The sequence below is a fragment of the Helicoverpa zea genome, chromosome 19 (genome assembly GCF_022581195.2).
Source record: "Helicoverpa zea isolate HzStark_Cry1AcR chromosome 19, ilHelZeax1.1, whole genome shotgun sequence".
NCBI classification, from domain to species: Eukaryota; Metazoa; Arthropoda; class Insecta; order Lepidoptera; family Noctuidae; genus Helicoverpa; species Helicoverpa zea.
The window spans coordinates 3,419,410-3,441,777 of NC_061470.1; the positions used below are offsets into that span (position 1 = coordinate 3,419,410).

The following is a 22,368-nucleotide window of genomic DNA, read 5'->3' on the forward strand; positions in this document are numbered from 1 at the left end:
TACGGTAGTTTGCTGTACAATCATTTTGCAATCGTAAATCATTTTCAGACAAAATGATTCATTATTGAATGACAGAAAAGGATAAAAACGTTTATTTCTAAGAAAAAATAGCGGAATGCCACATACGCTTCAATCGTAATCGAGTCGGGATTGGATCTGAGTCGAATCGAGTCGAACGTGAATCGAATGGCGCTTAAGTAAAATTAGGAGAATCGGGCCCCTGAAGGTATGTACCTACATGGTGAGTTTTAGTCAGTAAAAGAGTCTGACACTCAATCACGCCGCACCCACATCGAGAGGGGTCATATTTTAATGATATGCCAAGAAATAAAACGGTGCAATGAAATGACAATATTCTCATTGCTAAATATAGCTTTCAATATCCCAAACAAAGACTTACAAACTAGTTTACCTTAAATGGAGCGCAACTAGGTATTTAAATATCTTATCGGTCGTTGTGTTGCAATATCAAAGTAAATGCGTTTGGGCAACAAAGACTGGGTTACGTGCCTGGATTTAGAATTGCTGTATTTGGATTTTTTTTTTTGGATTATCACTTTGTTAAATGCCAACATTAAGTTATAGTTGAGTATTGAAGCGTTATTGTAATTTGCGATTAGGTGAATATCGTGAATATGGTTTTGGTGCCGTAGAGAAAATAGGTACCTATGTAGGTACTAGCCGTTTTCCTTCGGTTTCAACGACGTTTCGTGGGAAATATAGGTAACTTAAGTTATTCGGGAAGAGTGTGCTTAGGCTTTCCAATAGCGTTTCTCCATTACAAAAATTATTATTTTTCGTTTTATTATATCAACCAGCGGTTTCACCCGCATCCCGTGGGAACTACTCCCCGTACCGGGATAAAAAGTAGCCTATAGCCTTCCTCGATAAATGGGCTATCTAACACTGAAAGAAATTTTCAAATCGGACCAGTAATTCCTGAGATTAGCGCGTTCAAACAAACAAACAAACTCTTCAGCTTTATAATATTAGTATAGATATAGATTTTGTGAAGGAGTTTTAAACAAAATAAAACCCAAAAACCGATTCAATGATTTATTGACTATAAGCATAGACAAAGCACTAACTATATCATTTTCTATGGCATAGAGGCACCGGTTATTGTTCCAATAAGTTCAACTTACTGTAAGACACTTGGATTTTGTTAATACAATTTAAAACTGTTTTTTTGAGCCAGGTAAGTATAGTTTGGACTACTACACAATTACGTCACTTCAAAAAAATATCCTGAAATCATAATTATCCACCTTTTTTACAGACTTTTCAAATCGCTTTTGCTTATTTTATTTAACAAGAACTTGGCTAAAAAGCTTATATTTTTACCCAAAGCCAAGATTGAACAAGTATACAAGGGTTAGGTTACCTCGGCGCTGGAACATATAGGGCTCCAGAAGGAACATGGTGGGTTTAAGTCAGTAAGAGTCTGACACTCCCTCACACTGCACCCGCAGCGGGAAGGGTCATTTGATGTAAAAAGGCACTATTTTGTATGTCAATAAAATAAAAAGTTCTAGCTGTACTAAAATAATGTTGTGTTGTAGTCCAAACGGAGCATAGCAGTTATTTATGTCGTTATGTCACGAAACTTGCAAATGAATAAGCATTTTATCTAGCTAGTTTCTTTTATTTAGCTAGTAACGACGAGAGAATTCCAACCGCGTCTGAAACACGAGTTTTAGGAAATCGAGTAATTTTCTATCCATTAAAAATTCTTCGAGCCCTATATATCTGATGGAAAAATATACGAAAATTACATATTCTTTCAGGTCTTACACCGACGTTGGTGCTATGAAGATATGCGCACATAATATGTGTTCAAATATTGTTTAATCGGCTAATTTACAGGTTTTCTTAAAAGCTCGTGTTAATATTCAAAAACAATAAAAAATCAAGTAATGCAGAAATAATATATTTTGGACAAAACAGAATTAATAGGTTATCATCTACTCAAAACATGGTACTGAAGCGTTTAACATAACAAAATATATGAAATCAAAGGGCGCGGCCTCGCATCCTCTCGTGTATTGTAAAACGTCCCTTATCCCGTACAAAATATAAGGATTATATTAGCGCGATACACTTGCGCTTTTAAAATAACATGTCATACTGTAACTTATATAAATGACAGAAAGATCAGCAGGGTTAAACGAAACATGGGTAGAATGAACCAGCATTGTTTATAAAATTAACAATTTTAACAGTAATTAGCTTAATATATAATTTTACAAGTTATTAAAAACATGTATATTACTTTAGTGAGTATCAAGTATCAAAACTTTGTAGTAAGCTAATTATCTGCAAGAATTATGCAAATATATATTTTTGAAACATCTTTACTAATATTTTCTTTATGAAAAATATTTTATTCCACTTTCAGCGTCTCATACAGTCGTGTAATTTGACACTTTTATAAATGGTCAAAATGACAGTTGGCAACATCACGTTTTATCGACAGTTGGCAACACCACGTACAGATTAAAAATATGCCGTTAGACGTAAAGATGTTTTGTTTGTTGGTAACCCTGCTGAACTGGAGACAAAGTAATACATAATTACATTACAAATGAATAAAATGTGGGTAACTGTGGAGCGCTTAGCGTCTGGTGACGGGCTGCCAGTCATCACCGTCTGGGTCGCGGGCTGTAACAAGAAGTTTTTTATGAATGCCTGTGTATTTTTTAAAAACTTTAGTTTCGTAGGGTATAATATATATAGGGTATAATATAATAGCTGGTGTTATAATGGGATAATGTGAGAACTAAATTACTTCTTCATTAATATTGTAAATCCGAAAGTGATTCCGACTTTCTGTAGCGTTTCAAGTCAAAATTACTGCACCAATGAGGGCTACCGCGTATGAAATCGCCGCTAGAGGCGCTTGTGTAGCGTGAGGTCTTCGAAACGTCAAATGCCACTGTTTGTTTACGCGCGAGGGTTTATATTTCTAATTAAATTAATATTGTGAATATTTAACAATACTTTAAATTAATTATGGCAAATACAGATCAGAGTTCTTTAAATGTCATTGCTTTGACACTCTTTAACCTTTCGGAAACTTATGTTCGCATTTCTTTTTCGAGCAAAACGGCACTGCGCAACACTGTGGCATCGCCAATACGTTCACACTATAGTTCTATTGTATTACATATGATCTAATATAATCATCTAATGTAGATATAAGTTTTAGCGCTCATAATACGAACTTTGATTGCCATAGTTTTAGACCTCACGCTACAGTTGCGCCATCTGGTGAACCAAAAAACGGTAGCCCTCATTGAAATACAATACATACAATTCAATTCAAATTCTTTATTTTCAAGTAATAGATAATAGTGCAGTTTAGTATGCAGATATTTGCATGATAATTTAGTTACATCCTTTTTTTTATCGTCCCATTGCTGGACACAATCCTCCTCTTTCAATTCAATTTCTCAATTGAGCGTTAATCAGTTAACAGATAATTTAGGACCTGAAAAAAGAGAGACTTCGTTTTATCCAGGTGCGGCAAGTAGGACCGACGGGACCGCCTGAAACAGCTAGTACAACATAATTTAATTCTACATACGTTTCTCCTCACGGCGTGGCGGTGCGCGTCTTGGTCCGTCACGGTCGCGGTCGTCGCGTCTGGGTCCGTCACGATCACGGTCGTCACGTCGCGGACCGTCGCGATCGTCGCGGCGTGGACCGTCGCGGTCATCGCGGCGTGGACCATCACGATCGTCGCGGCGGGGACCGTCACTGTTGAGAAAGAAAAAATCTCTAAAATTTTCTCTAAATTCTTTGAATGATATGGAGATAAAGTTCAATATAAAAGTCTCTTTCAAACTATTGATGTTAAGTGTTTACGTAGCTACTATCACAGATGTGATTCACCCTAGCTTCAAAAACAATGCACCGAAATCTCACATATTGATGGGCAGCTTATGTTTTATTCGCAGTGTACTTTGTAAAAATGTTATAAATGACAATAATGACTGATAAATCTTTATACACTATATAACGGCAATTATAGCAGATTCTTCACAAAACAAAAGTTTTAATTTCAAACGAATAAATTGTTCTCACTTAAAATATACTCTTAGGAACACCTGAATCATTTATATCGGATCTTTTTCCAAATTGCAGTGCTAAAATAAGTGGTGACTCACCGGTCATCCCTCCTGGGCGGGTACCGGTCGCGGTCTCGGAAGCTGGCGTCACGCTCGCGGTCGCCGCGCGGGGCGTCGCGGAACCTGTCCTCGCGGGGAGGACCGTCCTTCGAACGCCACGTGGATGAACGTTCCTGTTGAAGGTGAAGAGGTAATGTTATTGCTAAAATCGTTGTTGTGGAGGATCTAATACGGTGAACGCACAGCTGTCAGATTCTACAAGGGAAGGAATCGAATTCTAGCATTTTTTATGGGTTTGCCTTAAACCTCGCAATTGAATGAGGTGTATTAGTCGAAACATTCGAATCGGCGAGAATCACAGATATGCCATTTGACAGATTTCACCATAATTAATTGCAAGTAGATACTCAATAGACATAAGGATTCCTGAAGATGAACAAATAATGAACGGCTAGCGCATCAAGAATGTCTAACGATCAAGCACATTAGATTCAGTTGTCACTGTTATTTGTGAGAAACCGTCACTTATATTTTACATAAATACACGAAATAAGTTCAAAGCGTGTTTATACTCACAGTGGGCGCGGGCGGCGGGTCGGCGGGGCCGCGACGCCAGCTGCCGCTCTCCGGCCCGCTCGACCGACCGCCGTAACGAGGCCTGAGGAATAACAACATTATTGAGTCAGAGCATTATTTCAAATATTAAGTTAACAAACCACATTCATTTAGCTGAAGAGGAAATGAGATACTGTATCGTGATGTTACTGAAACTAATTAATATAAAAAGTGACTTTTTCATATTGTTTGGCATGACTTCCCTTATAAAATTTGAGTTTATACTGATTTAGAATAAATTTTGAAACAGCGCTGAATAATTATGATGATGGAAAGTAACCATTTCATAAACTAAATTTGCCATATACTAAATGACTAAACAAATTAGTACATAGTCATTACAATACAGCCGTACTTATTACATAAGACCCTACATTGAAACAAACTTTATTGTTTTAAGTACTAACCTGTCCCTCTCGGGCTCCCTGTTGGCGGACCTCCATGCGCCCTCGTCGCGGGGCCTGTCGTCGCGAGGTCGGTCGTCTCGCGGGGGTCCGCGCTCGTCGCGTATGGGGCGGTCTTCACGAGGCCTCTCGTCGCGTCTGTTACGAGTACAAGGTTAGTTATATTTTTCGTCGAGTGCAAACTTAGCTGCTTTTGCAATCTATACTAATATTATAAAGCTGAAGTTTGTTTGTTTGTTTGTTTGAACGCGCTAATCTCAGGAACTACTGGTCTGATTTGAAAATATCTTTCAGTGTTAGATAGCCCATTTATCGAGGAAGGCTATAGGCTACTTTTTATCCCGGTACGGGAAGTAGTTCCCACGGGATGCGGGTGAAACCGCTGGCATAAGCTAGTTTTTCAATATACAGTACAATAATCAGCATTTGAAATTGCTGCATATAATAAAACTAAGACACTTCATTCGACCATATTTTCTGAATTGGCTTTAAATGGGTAAACTGTCTAAAAAATATTTGAGTTAGAAGTTATTTATTGTTGTTGTTAATTAACGTTGTTATTTATTTGTTCCTTTTTAAGGCAATTGGGGTCCACAGAATAATGCTGCGACCCTACCGTTGGTGCTAAATGTGTATGAGTAAGACAATTAGCTGCATAACACAGTATAACATACCTGTCATCCCTGGCAGGTGGTCGTTCATCCCTGGGCGGTGGTCGCTCGTCCCGGGCGGGCGGCCTCTCGTCGCGTACGGGCCGACGTTCGGGAGTACGGGCGCGTTCGTCACGAGGTGGCTCGCGGGCTGCACGGGCTGGGAAATAAACATTATATATTGTTAGATATGAATCCTCCTTGCTACCAACCTGGACTGACCGGGCTGGTATAGAAGAAGAAGTTATGACGGATAGAAGGATGACGGACGTTAAAGATGTCACATCATGATCTTATAATTAATTATCGATATTGTATTTGCTATTCAAAGTTGGCTTCTGCTAAATCGTTTGTAAGAAATAAACCTTACCAGGTTAAATATTTATAGACGTGTGTTATTCATTTTCAAGTGTGGTACTTAATGTGTGGTTCTGATCTGACCTCTAAGAATATTATACATTGATACATCATTAATATCATGTAAGCGGAGTGCTCAGCTGTATCTAGTCCGAATGAAAGCCAACCCCAACATAGTTAGAAAAAGGCTAGGCAGATGATGATACATCATAAAGATTCTTTGTACACATTGTCATAGTGATGATAGTTCAATAAATGAAGTAAATAAAGTATCTATTTTTAATATCCCCCTCCTCACCAGATCTCCAAGTATCTCCGGGCGAGGGTTTCTTGTCATCCTTAGCATCCTTGCCTGCCCGCCAGACATCATCTCTCGCAGGCGGTGGCCTTGCCCCGGCACCGCCATCACGCCAACTAGAAGACGTTTGTGACTTCTGCTCTTCGAGTTTACGCTGAATCTCTGCTTCTTTAGCGCGAATCTTCGCTTCAGTACGGGCCAACATTTCTTGGTGTTCCCTGTTGGAGAAATGTTATTGTGAACATAAATGACTACTATTCACTCAGATTTTAAGTGTTTTACAAACATTAGATTAAGTTATATGTAAGAGTAAAGTAACTTTGTTATGTGATAAATAAATAAAACAAAAATCATTATATACTACATATAATGTATTTGAAACATATAATATGTCAAATGAACAACAACTTAAGATTATTGAACCGATTAAATTGAATTTTTTTTCACATAGTCAGTCTGTAGCCTGAGAAAAAACTGTCTACTCAAACACATAGTTTACTTAAATCTACTTCATTATATCAATCATACCACCCTTAGATTATTTACATACCTATCTCAATACTTCCCACATATAAATTCACCTTTTTAACACAAGTAACAGAGTTGAAAACATCCTCTCTACTGACCTGTCCTCTCTCTCCTTCCTCTCCCTGGCGGCGGCCATCTCCTCGGCATGTTTCTTCTCTCGCTCCTCTCTCTCCTTGCGCTCCTCCTCCTCCTTGATGCGTTTAGCCTCCTCGGCCGCGCGTTCCTCTGCGCGACGCTTTTCGGCTAACCACTGCAAGTTAGAGTTTGGGTTAGTTATTATTTTATTTCTAGTCAGCAAATCAGATAGGATATTGAAATTTTCTGTAAGGCACATTACTACACTGCGACTGCTAAGATCGAGGTCTCGGGTCCGATTCCCAGGTCGGGCAAAGCACTCCGGAGTCTGGAAGTTGGCGGTGTTACACCCGCTTGGCCTGGGACGACACGTAAAGCGGGCGTCCTCGAATGCCACCTAGGTGCAGTCGTTGTTACAATTCCATGTCGAAGGCCGTCTGGAGGATTTGAGAAAACTCTGATACCTTGGTTTCCTGGGTGATTAAAACCTGCAGCTCACGCGATAAGAAGAAGACTCCCACTACATTTTTAGCAACAAATAGCAGCTTGACGGTGCACTGTTCAGTAATGCTTACCTCCTGGCGTCTCTTCTCAACCCTCTGCTGCCTGCGCTCGGCGAGGCGCTTGTCCCGCTCGGCGTTGAGCTTCTCCCTGAAGGCGGCGAGGCGCTGCGTGTGCGCGGCGCCGCGTTCACTGCGCAGCTTCACGGTGAACTGCTCGCGGTGGACGGCCATGCGGGACAGGCGGGCGGCTGTGTTCACGTCGCGGGTACGTGCCTCTGTAGGGTTAGATAGTGAGTTAATATTTATTTGTCATTTTATGTGCAGACGCCAGTGGGTTAACCTGCACGAATCGACCAAATTTACCAATTGAACATTAATCTTCCGCTATTGTGATAAGGTTGAAAATCTATTGATGAAACAACAACAGGCAAAAATTGACAGAGGTTTGCCTGAGAAAGTATATGCAATATGCCATGAGAAATTATTTTTAACATATTTCAATTTTTATTAAGGCGAGAAGTTCCAAATTGTTTTGTGAAAAATTATAAATTTAAAAAAACCCCCGACCCAAAAAAAAGCACGCAATTATTATGACAAAAGGTTAAAAACGCTAAACCCAATAAAAAGCAAAAAATAACTTTTAACACTACGTAAGTACCAACTAAAGCATGTCAGACTAAACTAAATTTTGTCGTGTCGGGGGACCGCTCTAATTTATTAGCCTAACGTTAGAAGTAATTATATACTACTACATTACATATACTTCTTATAACTTTTTATACAATTTTGTTTAGATACGTGTTTTTTTTATACAAATGTTGTAATTAGGTAGGTATCATTTGATTTATGTAAGTATTTTTAAAGGTAAAAAGCGGTCCCCCGACACGTCAAAATTTAGTTTAGTCTGACATGCTTTAGTTGGTACTTACGTAGTGTTAAAAGTTATTTTTTGCTTTTTATTGGGTTTAGCGTTTTTAACCTTTTGTCATAACAATTGCGTGCTTTTTTTTGGGTCGGGGGTTTTTTTAAATTTATAATTTAATTTTATTTCATGCTTTTTGAAGGAGCTCCTTAATTTTTCCTTCTTTCATTTAATTTCTTTTATTTTAAGATGGGGTCGCTATATGCGATCTCGGCCAAAAGAAGCTGTTTAACAATCCTCATGACAAACCAGCTCTGGGAGAATTGCACAGATTGAGAAACAACAAAGATTAACCTTTGGTCATTCTAGATTTTCAGCAAAAATATAAATCGGTTTATCCGTTTCATTCCGGCATTCCAGGGTTTCATCCGCCACATCCCATTTCCAGCATCAGGTTCTCGTCAATCAGAAACATGAAGAGAACTCGTCAAGACAAATTCAACGAGCCCAAACTCGATGGGTTTACTAAACGGCAGTTCAGGGTTACGTCTCCTATCTTCATGTCCTAACAGCAGACCAGCTCAGTGGTTCCAGAAGACATTAGTATTTCAAATTTGAGATCCCACATATGCTTGCAAGTAAACTGAGCGTGTAACATTCCTATCACACCTAACAAACGAGCTGATGACCTTGAAGACCTGAACCGATTTCCACCAAACATAGCTAAGAACACTCCCGAATGACATTCCTTTCAAACAAAAAAAACCGCATTACAATCGGATCATCCGTTTGGGAGCTACGATGCCACATACACACACACACACACACACACACACACACACACACACACACACACACACACACACACACAGACACGTCAAACTTATAACACCCCGTCGTTTTTGCGTCGGAGGTTAAAAAAGATATGAGTCGACGGTAAGTCCATGACAAGAATACTGAATTATAGTAAGTTCAACTCAGTCGTGCGCGCGGCCCTATGTGTGGGTAACCCTTGTACATATACAGTGACTTTGTGTGCGTGACAAGAGGTACAGTCGGGTACAAATACAGTTATTTAGGGGTTGTATACGGCTATTTAAAGTACAGTTATTACGTAATTTAGTTTATTTATTTATAATGATTCTGTATCGCTACTTGAAAAATCAAATGATGAATTTTCGGATTCGCTACTTTCACCAATGTTAATTATAAATTCTGACTCCATGTCAAAATGTCTATAGTATTCTTATTTTTTCTTTTGTACATGTCGACAAGTATTACCCAACATCCCTTCATCAATTTGACTTAAACGTTCATTTATGAGTTTCATTATTTCCGTCTTATTTTGGTCGACATTATGCGAAGCAATAATTATAATTTTTTAAAATTCCCCACACATTTTGTTTCCATTATTATACTAAATTATAGGTCTTTTACATTCTTAGTCCACACATTTATTTATTGTCCGCGTACCCCGAGCTAGAAAATATGTAAGGAGTATTTAATTCATCTTAGATATTTCACTTCATTTATTTCTTAGATACTGTCAATGTCAATTTGAAAAGCCGTATGAGAAAATAATGATAAACTGTAAAATGTAATAATAAAAAGCTTTGAATGTTGTTTCATTTTTTTGAAACGCTACCTGACTCCTTAAAACATTTTCTCCGTGAAGAAGTAGACATTTTCGTAAACGACTGTACCCATAACAAAAGGCGATGAGAACACGTCATGCTCGGACGACGTCACTGTCACACGAATGAAAGTTGTATATTTACAAGCCGACGCACACATAGGGCCGCGCGCAAATCTGAGTTGAACTATCTATAGCAGTGAATAAAATATTCTAAAATTACTGCAAATTTATGTTGCTGATCTTTTATTAAATACTAACTCAATGTACTACTGACCAATAAGCTGCTGAATGCGTTCCTTCTCCTGCGTCTCCCAGAAGGCCTTGTCCTGCACTTGCTTCTCTTCCAAGCTCTTCTGCAGTAACGGGATCTCCTCCAAGCGTTTGGCGCGCTCGAAGTAGTCCACCTAGCAATGAAATACATATTTTAGTACTGTAGTATGTGAAAGTTTAATCTAAAGTTTTACTATTTGGTGTATTTGGAGGTATAGATTGTCGCCAAAATTTTTGTCGGGCGGTGTATGTTAATAGTCACCCATTCATGCCGAATGAGCCATATGACCGTAATTGTGCTTATGGATTTTATTTGCAGACTGCAATTTTGTACAACTATATAAAAAAACACATAAGGCTTGTAGCTAATCAGCAATGTTATCTATTACTTATTAATTTATTTCTTATTAAACAAAATCTTTCTCAAGACTACCCTTAGCTATAAGACCGCCCATTACGTCACATAACTTTCAATACTTTTATTTAAATTGGTGTACATAATAAAGAATATGATGATGATGATGTCCTCCTAGCCGATTATCGGCTACGGCGGCTGTTCTCATGTAAGGAGATTAGCCAACTACGCAGGACATATTATAGTGCACGAGCATTTGCGCAGACACAGGTGCACTCACTATTCCTTAACTCTCATAGCCCGATGGGACGGTAATCCGACACGACCGGAGAGAGATCAGGACCGGAGAGGATAAAGAATATATTTATGTAATAAAGTACAAAATTACTCCTTCATAATACAACATACCTTCTTCTCCTGGGACTTGAGTCTGGCCTGCAGCTCACGACGTTCCTTCATCAGCTCTTCAGCCTCACGCTGGGCAATTGCTTCAGCGTCCATTTTCTTGAGCTCCTGTTAAAGAAGATATAAGGGTTTTGTTTAGAAACAGATACAAAAGTATATAGTTTTGTGATATTACTAATATTGTAAATGTGATACGTTTTTAAAGATGTATGTTAGGTGTTTACCAGCTAGCATTATGAATGTTAAATATTGGAAATATGTTAGTTAAGTTTGTTACCCATTCACGTTTAAACTACTGGGTAGATTTTGATAAAAATTGACCTTATACTTTTTTATTATTCATGCATACATATGAGACAAAGTCGTACAAAGTTGTTTGTATCGGCATAAATTAACACAGCATGCGCTTACGTCGCATTCTGTCGCGTCTAACCGAGCTGTAGTGTACCTCCGAGGCCTACCGACCCTGTCCATGAGTAGACAGACACGGGATTTATTTCGGAGGACAAAAGATGAAGAACATTTTTATTCTGATTGATGAGTGAAATTCTGACTGTTTCGGATGGCATGTCAAACTGTAGGTCCTGGCTGTCATTGAACATTCTTGGCAGTCGTTACGGGTTGTCAGAAACCAGTAAGTCTGACGCCAGTCTTACCAAGGGGTATTGGGTTGCCTATGAAATCTGGTTGACGAGGGTAGATAGGGCAATCGCTCCTTGTAAAACACTGATAGGTACTAAGCTGCATCCGGTGAGACTGGAAGCCGACTCCAACATAGTTGGGAAAAGGCTCGGGAGATGAAGATGAAGTGCCTATTCAAGAAAGGTTATATTGCCTACCTCTTCATTAATGTTGGAGAGCATCTTCTGTCCGTGCGCGGTCTGGCTGATGTGCGCGACTCGCTCGCGCAGGTGCCGCTCGCGCATGGCGGCCAGCTCCGACTCGTGCCGCCGCCGCTCGCGCTCTTCGCGCTCAGCTTCTAGACGACGGGCTTCGGCGGCTGCTGCTGCACGGGATACTTCTTCTTGGCGTCTGGATAGTTAATTAATGGTATTGTAATATTAAAATAAAAAAAATGAGGAGGAAATTAAAAAAAAAAATATGGAAAGGGAAATTATTGTCATAATTTTACAGAATTAAAATTAATCTGGCGAATTCGCGGCGCGAGCTGCGAACGTGCAGTCACAGCAATGGTTTTGTGCAAGACTCGAACAAAAACGCAAGCGTACTGCTCGCGAACTGCGCATTCGCAAGATATGGACGCACCCATAGAGCTTTAGATAACAGCATTTTTAGAATAATGTTTGTATCGGCATAAATTAACACAGGCTGCGTTTGGACCGCATTCTGTCGCGTCTAGCCGAGCTATAGTGTACCTCCGAGGCCTACCGTGACCATCTATGTTGAGACTGACACGGGATTTATTTCGGAGGACAAAACTACCAGTACCCATGCAACTTAATACACCTAGGTAAAACTGGTTGTCAGACTTCTGGCTGAATAGCCTAAGCTCTTCTGGCTAAATAGCCAGAAGCATGTCGACCGCATATTGCACAATGTCGTTGAAACGGCGGACTTTACGCCTTAGGTGTTCTCTGCCAGTCTACCTTAGGGTGATAGTTATATCGGGTGTGTCGTTCATAATCACATTAAATGAAATGCGTTAATATACTGGTTAATATATGTCCATTAACACAAAGAAAAAAGAAAAATACGTAAAAATAAAAAAATGAATTTTTCAAACAAAGTAAATAGAATAAAAATGTGCGAAAATTAGAACACCATATAAAAGTCAGTCATTACAAACAACTGTAATTCTCCCTTGAAAACTGACAGCTGTCAACTGATCAAAACATTCGATACTCCTAACTTTATCTCTGCTTTACACATGATGTAGTAAATTATAAAAACGAAAAATGACTCCTGTGGCTAAACCACTGAATGGATTAGGTTATTTTTTTTACAATTCGCCATAGAATATCATAAAGTATATGCGATAGAATTTAATGTGATTGTGAACGACACACCCGATATAGAAATTAAAGTTTTGCTATTTAATGAGCAATATCTATAGGATTTATTTGGCTTAATCTTCTGTATTTTTTATATTGTATAGTATGTGTATGTTATTCTTGTGTTGTGTCAATATTTTTTTTTCTTCTTTCTATATCTCCTCACCTGAGCTCCTCCTCCTCTCTCACGGTGTTCAGCCTCTCGATGTACTCCTTCCTCTCCTCGATGATCTTGTGTCGCTGCAGCACGCGATGGTGTTCAGCATGCTTGTGCTCGTGGTAGTGCTGCACCATGTGGGCGCGGGCTCGTTCCCGCTCCTGCTTGCGACGCTGCGGGAATAGGGTGGCGGCGGCACGGGATAGAACTTCGGCGGCCCGGACTAGTTGTTCGCGGACCTAGAGTAGAGGGTATTTGGGTTATTTAACTGTAAATCATCAATTGTAGAATAAAACAAACTGTAAATTAACTAGAGATGGTAATTATCTGCAGGCCCGCCGTAAGCGGGAGTGCAGCGCGTGCACAGCACGCGGGCGGCACGTCCTAGGGGGCGGCAAATCTAGCGATTACGTTATCACGTAATATTTAAAAAATACAATTCTTTTTACTAATGATTTGATTTCAATATTTATTTAGGGGGCGGCAAAATTAAACCAATAAAATTTCAGAAAAAGCCGCCCTAGCTTTGGTCGTTTCCTATCAATTTTGACTGTTTCACCCTTTGCATCCCCAAAAAAATTCGAGCTCGCTGCGCTCGCGATTCCATTTCAGATATCGCATTTTATCTTTGTTTAATTGTTGAGGCATTCAATTCCGAAAAAACAATTTTCGCGCACGTCCGTTATGGCTTTTTATGATATGTTTACTTCATGGAAACTCTAAGGAAAAAATCGCGCTCGCTTCGCTCGCGGCTTTTGCACATCACTTCTGTGCATATCTTACTTTTTGACTTTGCTTTGTTAATTTACAGTGGTTTTTATTTGTTTTGTGTCCTTAGACTAAAAAATATTCGCGCTCGCTCCGCTCGCGCTTCCTTACATATGAAATGTGTCTTGTAAGTTGACTTTTCAACGGGAAACCCACCAAATAACATATTTTACTGACTTTAAACATTGTTATAGATATTTAAGTGCGTTAGTTTAGGTTAATCACAATCTTTCAATACATAGGGGCCACTTGGGTAATGATTGCACTGCATTGATGCCCTAAGCAATTGCTTAGTTTGCTTATGGGCTAACCCAGGACTGCTTAGGTTACTCTGAACATTTCAAGTAAATAAAAAGTTATGTGTAATGTATGTTATGTATTGCAATAGTTATTTATCCAAAAGTAGGTGGGTTTTCTGCAATCAGAGCGGTGCATGTACATATTTTTTTCTGTTGGACAAGTAAGATGGATATGAATGGGCGGGGGGGTCCGGCGGGCCTGATTATCTGGTTACAGAAAGTAGTCGTTTATCTGGTTTTAAGAATAGTTATCTAATGGTTGTATACTAAAACGCCACTCAATTTTAAAAACAGGTCAAACATCATTTCGTATGTCAGACCTTTGCGAAATACTATAAGTTACGTTTGAGTATTTCAATGTAAATAATAACAATGAAATATCATACTTCTCAGCAGCACCTGTAGTGCATCCTTAAAAAAATACATTTAAATGGCACATATTAACAAAACAAAGGCATATAAGTATTACCTGTTCAGCAGGCGTAGCTTGCAGTATAGCGCCACCACAAGCTTCATCGGCAGTGGAGCACCATTCGCCGCCGCCTGCCTCCACTCCGAAGTGTACACACCTAGGACAAGATATCAATGGTTAATTTACGACCCCAATATTCTATCTATCTGTTGATTAGTCCCATATAAGTTATGTCAAATTCCTATCTCTGGTAAGCAAAACTACATTAATTATTTCGAATTAGTCTAGCCAATTGCCGGCTACGGCAGCTGTTCTCATATAAGGTGATGAGCCAGTTGCGCACGACATCTTATAGTGCATAAATATATGCGCAGACACAGGTCCACTCACTATTCCTTCACTCTCTGCGCGCAATGGGACGGAAGTCCGACCGGTGAGATGAGGCGCAATTCGACATTTAGTGCTCTTTTATTCAAGACTAGCTTCCGCCAGCGGCTTCGCCCGCGTGGTGTGTTGATAAAAAGTAGCCTATGTGTTAATCCACCTATCTACATACCAAATTTCAATCAAATCGGTCCAGCCGTTTTTGCGTGATTGAATAACAAACATACATCCATACATTCTCACAAACATTCACGTTTATAATATATGTAGGATGTAGGATTAAAAGAATTCTCAAGTGACATTAGAAGTTTGTGTGTACGTTTGTATCGGCATAAATTAACACAGCATGCGCAGAGTCGCACCCTGTCGCGTCTAGCCGAACAATAATTTACCTCCGAGGCCTACCGCTTCTGAATATAAAGTATACAGAAACGGGATATTTTTCGGAGGTAAATAAAATTCCTAATATCAATTTATGGAAACTGCAACGTTTAATGTTCTTCAATGAGACATTCAAAAAGAATTGTAGCAGCATATGCCATTTATATTCTATTAATTAAAAATCCTTACTAATAGTATGCCAAAGTAACTGTCCACGCGTAAACTTCCGAACCGATGTAAACAAAATTGGTACACTGATAGAGTAAATTATTTTCTTTCTACTTTTTGAGACGCAGGTGAAGAGGCAAGAAACCACAGCTCCCGGACATCGGAAAAACTATATCGTAAGACTAGTGGAAAGAATCCCATTAGTTCTACCGTAGGACTTAGGGCTGATTTTTCAATCATCAGTTAACTGACTATTTGAGGAATAAATATGGCGGTTTGACATATTTTCTATACAAAAGCTGTCAAAATGTCAAACATATTCTTCAGTTAAAAGATATCTGGTGATTGAAAAATCAGCCCTTAGAAGCATTGGGAACAGACTAAAAACTATTGTTTGTGGTCATTTGGACGTTCAACATGTACAGGAAAATTAAAGAAAATCTTAATACTCACTTATTAGCATGATCAACTCTAATCTGCATATCATTATGCCTGACACAGTCCACCAATAGACGCTCAAGATGGAACAGATCATCAGTGTTGGCTAATTCCAGCAGTCGGGAGAACTGGATGCAGGCGTAACACTGGCCCACTTGACGGATGAGGCGAACTAGGGCTACGTCGCTTAGTGCCACGGTGTATTGGGCGAGCGGGGAGTCTGAAAGGTAAATTGGTTATTTTAGTAAAGTATAAAGTAAATATATAAATATAAAGTTATTTAAAAGCGTGTTTTAATATCCTTTTTCTCCTCAAGAGGTAATTTTTTTAGACTTTTTATTAACAAACGTGTTTGCGGAAAACTTTTTTTGCTACGCCATGGCCCGTGTAGCTATAATGACATGTCCGATACGCTATAGGTTCTAGGCGACTTGCGTGTTTGGCAAGAGTAAAAACGCAAGACAATAAAAAAGCCCTAATTCTCGTGTGATATAGATTAGAGTTCCCCCAATTTTGTTCAATGTGTTCAAAGTACATATAATTTTTTAAGGAACAAAGAAGTTTTATGCTTATTGTAGTAGACTTGATTGTTGAAGTTTGGAAAATATTTTGTATCGGCATAAATTAACACAGGCTGCGCATGAGTCACAGGCTGTCGCGTCGGCCAAACTTGATGTACCTCCGAGGCCTACCGACACTGTCCAAGTGTAGACAGACACGGGATTTATTTCGGAGGACAAAACTCCACTTAAGCGGAGACGAAGCGAATAACGAACATCTATCAGTTGTTTCAAAACATCTCCTTTCCACTTATCGAGAACCTTCTGAGTCCACGAAAAAATTGAGGTACATAATATTCTCCCCAATCAAAGAATACCAAATACTACATGAACGAACTACCACACTACTGGCATACTTCTGAATATTTCCATACCAAGGTTTACAATTCAAACAAATATATTTTTACTATGAATTACAATAAAGAAGAAAGAAAGAAGTGGTATACTCACTAGGCTCTTCCTCCAGCGACTTGACGACGCTCTTGACATTGTTGCAGAGAGTGAGAGGATCAAACTCCACCTCCAGCCACGCGTACAGCTGCTGCAGTTGAGGAGTAGCCAGGGCTACCACGTTCAGACGTACGACATCTGTGCAAGAGAAACAACATTTTAGAATGTTTTCATACATATTTTTTAACTGACTTGCCAAAAAGAAGGTCCTCAGTTGTGATGTTTGTATTTTTTATTAGTTATTTAAAAAGTGATTAATATGTAGTTAAATAAGTAAATGGAATAATAAATCTTATAGATAAAATAAATGTGTAAAATCTCTGGTTGTTATGTTTGTATCGGCATAAATTAACACAGGATGCGCAAAGACCGCATTCTGTCGCGTCTAGCCGAGCTATAGTGTACCTCCGAGGCCTACCGACACTGTCCATGTGGAGACAGACACGGGATTTATTTCGGAGGAAATCTTGACCCTACATAAATGAAACGTCCAAAAACGTCTCTACAAAAAAGTCCAATAATTCAACATATTGGACTATCGTAGATAACCCAATAAATGTCTTCAATTGAGCAGCAATTTTTGCAATTCTCTTAACTATATAACAAAGAGAATAGTATATAATATAGAGTAAACTCCAGCTTACCTTTCAACAAGCTAGCCCTAGTAGGTGGTTGAGCCAAGCCAAGCAGGACGGCTAATCTCTGGGCCTTCTCAACGGGACTCTTGTCGGTCTCCACGAAGCGATCAAACTCCGGGTGCAGAGAGGGAAGTGGCACCGAGAGTACTGCTACTAGTACGCGGCATGCCATCCTGAAAAAACATAAAGTTAGATGTTTTTATTATTTGTCAGTGACAATAAGTTTAGAAGTACGTAAATAACAAGGTATTTACATCGGTTCTACCCGCTATCTTGTGTGGTTTTAGAGAAAAAAATATTTATCTACTATACTGTTATAAAAAATTAGGGAAAAATAATTCGAAGGGAATTAGGGAAAAGTATTTTTCAGGTACTTATTTAGGGTGGAGATGTCAGCAACCCCAGCGGGGCCCAGCAGGGCCAAGGCTTGCCGGGGCTGCGGGTTGTTCGAAAGAGATACCGCGGCTCTGGTACATAAAAGGCCTATGACGGAACACGACGGCTTTTAGTCAGTAAGAGTCTGACACTCCCTCACTGCTGCTAACCCACAGCGGGAGGGGTCATTTGATGATTGTTAACGTCGGAAAAAAAAAAAAAGGTACTTATTTAGGGTGCGTCCGGCGTGGGCAAAACGCAAACGCGAAGCAATCCGAAGCGGATTGACAGACGTATTAGGAACACTGTTACTACTCATATTAATGTTAAAATATGATCTCAACAGTTGAATGAGTCTTTTATTTGTTTGTGTCGGCATAAATTAACACAAGATGAGCAAATGTCGCACCCTGTCGCGTCTAGCCGAGCTATAGTGTACCTCCGAGGCCTACCGACACTGTCCAAGTGTAGACAGTGACGGGATTTATTTCGGAGGACTTTAGACCGGACCAATTTTTGTTTTTTAAAAGCCCCACTACTTCAAAAAAAAAAAAGAAACCTATATTCAAAAGTACCATTGTAATATTTACGTATTAAGTTCATCCATACTTTTTGTTACTATTTTTTATACTTTACTTACACAACTACTCTTTCAAAAACTCTTTAACTAATCACCCTGTACATAAAAAAAAATCACTTACTTCTGCAACTCCTCCTGTGTGATATTCTTCTTCATCTCCCTGGAGAGCTGGAACAACTTCAACAAGGCCGCAGCATGGAAGAGGCAGTGACCTGCCTTCCAGAAGACCAGGGCCAGTTTCCCGTAGTAGTTGGCCATGGTCTTGGCCACGGGAGTCTTTTTAGACATGTTCATCAGGTTGTGGATGTCTTCAATTGCTTTGTAAGCTTCCTGTGAGGAGAAATAACTTGTAAGTAATGTGTAAACTCTTTGAAGTTGAATTTGAGTTGGATCTTCTAGAGGTAACTGGATACTGCCAGCAGTCAGTTTATATTAATGGGTGCATACAATCAAGCTCTATAGATTTATAATATAAGTATAGATAAGTTAGGGCTAGCTAACGCAGATAATTAAGACACAAGACAATTTAATTTACTTAGGTTTCTAGCTTTAGTTTATACCTTTTTTCCACAAGTGGAACTGTATAAATAAACAGAGTATATATGAGTGAGATTAGACAAATTAGATTTGCCTTTACTCAATTGTTATTCTACAAGGAACACAGACAAAGTGAAATGTACAAACCTGCCACAACTCCATCTGGATAGCGCTGTCCAGTTGGAACAACCTGGTCTCCAAGTTGAGTTGCTGCGTCTCTGGCTTGCTGATGCTCACATTACCAGTTTGCACCTGAAGCAGTAATATGTGTGGTTAGTATAAAATGAAACCAAAACTGGATCTCGCGAAAATTGACGATCAAGGCACAGAGGCATTTTTTTAAACCTATCTCTCACCCTGAGGCTGGCTTTAATACCTAAAGTGACTGCAGCCTTAACTCAACAAAAGAAAACAGTATAACTTAAAAGTTATAAAAAAATCGAAGTGCGAGTCGTATTGGCGCACGAAGAATTCCATACCATTATCCTATATGGGAGCCATCTAAATATTTATTGTATTCTTGTTTTCAGCTTACTATTTAAAACACAAAAAAAAAAAAAAAAAACTAATAATTAAACTACTTACAGTAGGCTTGCAAATATCCTCAAGATGCTTCCTCAGCTTATCACAGAGCTTCCTGAACTCAGTTTTGCGAGAGTACTTGAGACAGAACTGGAACGCCATGCGAGCAATGTCATGGTATAATGTTTCCACGTGAGCGTTTGTACGCAACAGCTCCAAGCACTGGCAGTAGGATTCCCAGAGGAATTTCACCTGAAATTGATGAATTTATTTTAGAAATATAGCAAGTATTCAAAAATATTAGTGTTTGCAGGTCATCACTAACAGTTGACTCTTAAATGGAGTTCTTTGAGAAATAATCCTCTAGAGATTTGTTGTTGTTTTTTGCCTGGCATAATCAAATGTATGATTTAAACAAATTAACTATAGATAACGTATTAATTATTTTAGGAAAAAAATTGGCTACAGTTTAAATTGTAAGTGAATGTTCTTCAACAAATCAAGTGAGCAAAAAACATGTTCATAATATTTTCTACAAAATAACTTTGCTGTATATGCTGGTAACCATAATTTCTAGTACAAATATGTTCTTACCCATGGTGTAAGTATAGTCCTATCGGACCTATCCTGTGCGTCTTCTCCCGACACAGCACTAAGCAGGATGCTCTCTGGGGTGGCAAGGTTGTCCAAATCATCAGTCTCAATGACCGCCTGCGTGGATTGTTCACGAGCCGCTTCTGTGCGCTCCTCTGCCATGCGTAAGTAACCCCTGAGAGAAAAGTAGGTTAGGTTAAAGTAGTATTTTGATAGTCAACTTATATGTAAAAAAAAAGCATCAGATAAAAAGAAACGAAGATATGATACTTGTAAATCTGTAATATAGTTCAGCTTTTTTGTTTACAAATTAAAAGTGATTGATATTTTTCTGTTTGAAGTATGCACCTTAGTTCAATATTTATGAGTTCATCTACCTTAGTATTGTGCAAGTGTCATGATTTGAACTTTTAACCTATAGGCAATAATTTTTATTGATGTGCATATTGTCAACAATGTAGTTTTCTGTCAAGAATTTCTATACTTCTTGTGAATATTTCAATAGGACATAGCAGTATAATTTTACGAGTGGATAAATGAAGATTTCGAAAACAGTCAGGGTTCATTATACTAACCCATTGCAAACATAATTATCAATGTCCATTATCAAAAAAGTATATACCTTATAACCTGCTCCAACGATCCCACATTCACCGACTGGAACATATTTCGGTACTGGAACAAGCCTTCTTTGGCAATGTGTGACTTCCTCAAGTCCACACAAAGCTCCAAGTACTTGAACATGATCGGTTCCAGCACCGACTCGGACCAGTTGTACGCCCATTTCTTGTTGCGGAACACCTCTTGCAGAGTGTCTAAAGCTCTCGCTGGCTTGTCCAAGTCCATAAACTCTGTGGGAATAAGATTAATTTTCATTTATAATGTGTTATGCTATTGCCTAAAATTATTAGGTACTTATAATTAATTGCAAGGATTTGTTGTACCTATGTGTATGTTTATTGTTTTCACACTAAACTACTGGATGGATTTTGTTGAAACTTAGCAATACAGTTAAATAAATGCTGATATATCAGAATAGCATATAAACTACTTTTTATCATTTAAATTCCTTTTCATGCATGTGTAAGACCTAGTCATAACAAAACTATACTATAAGCTTTTTCTACACAGAAGCTGTTGGTAAGCCTTTAATAAATAAATAAATAAATGTGTTTTTTTATGGTGTTACAGACTAAAATGATTATTCTTCATGGTCTTCATTCATGATCAGCAAAATACCATACCAACTAAGATGCAGCTAGTCTTTTTCACATAACCTCTGTCTACTATTTGTTCAATAGAACTATTTATTTAGCTTATTTTTAATGTAACTTGCACTAAGCAAGCAAATTAAGTGGAGTAAAATAGAGCAGCATTACACATTAAGTCTAATGATCCAAGAGTGTTATGTATAGTCGTCTTAGCGGCTTAGAAAACATCCATTTAAATATTATTGTTATTTTTTTGCATTATTTTCAGAGTACGATGTCTTTAGAATATGAAGCCGCCATATGCTACACCTTCACTTGCTCTTCATCAGGTTAACGAGCGTATGTTACGCAAAGCGACTGCATGAAATTAATATGCAAGCCAAGCCTTTTGGTTATGTTTCAGAAACATTTTGAACAGCCCAACTAAGATTTTATTTAGCATCTAGCGTCATTCTAAAGCTAAAATAAGGGTTATTTTAGCCCCATGTATGTATAAATTGGTGATGGAATGAATAAAGATAAGGTCGTCCAACATGCAACGTGGTATCTCAAGGAATTTTGTACCAACCATTGGCCCGTTTGAGGGCATTCTCCGGTCTCTGACCATATCGCGCCATGGTGTACACTACACTTTTCACTTCATGAACACAAATTAGGCCTCAAAAACGTGGTGTAGAATAATAAAATCGAAATTTTCTTTCTACACCGGCCTGTCAAGAGACAGGAGAAATCAAAATGGCTGCTTATACTTTTTTAATTCGGCTTCCAACATATTCAGCGATACGTCATGCTTG

At 38.7% G+C, this 22,368-nt stretch overlaps 1 protein-coding gene across 1 annotated transcript; it reads right to left on the reverse strand.

The window, feature by feature from the left end:
• Positions 1 to 1,914: 1,914 nt before the first annotated feature.
• On the reverse strand, positions 1,915 to 22,313 carry LOC124639278 (eukaryotic translation initiation factor 3 subunit A). Its single transcript, XM_047176544.1, has 23 exons — positions 22,143 to 22,313; positions 20,986 to 21,214; positions 20,364 to 20,538; positions 19,833 to 20,021; positions 19,395 to 19,499; positions 18,832 to 19,040; positions 17,762 to 17,928; positions 17,118 to 17,255; positions 16,123 to 16,327; positions 14,794 to 14,893; positions 13,267 to 13,496; positions 11,928 to 12,120; positions 11,092 to 11,196; positions 10,333 to 10,462; positions 7,633 to 7,835; positions 7,081 to 7,232; positions 6,455 to 6,672; positions 5,824 to 5,959; positions 5,153 to 5,287; positions 4,707 to 4,788; positions 4,170 to 4,303; positions 3,587 to 3,759; positions 1,915 to 2,661 (listed from the first exon to the last, which is right to left on the reverse strand). Exons 1-23 carry the CDS (start codon positions 22,189 to 22,191, stop codon positions 2,615 to 2,617), a joined length of 3,504 nt encoding a protein of 1,167 aa, XP_047032500.1. The 5' UTR covers positions 22,192 to 22,313; the 3' UTR covers positions 1,915 to 2,614.
• Between the last annotated feature and the right edge of the window lie 55 nt (positions 22,314 to 22,368).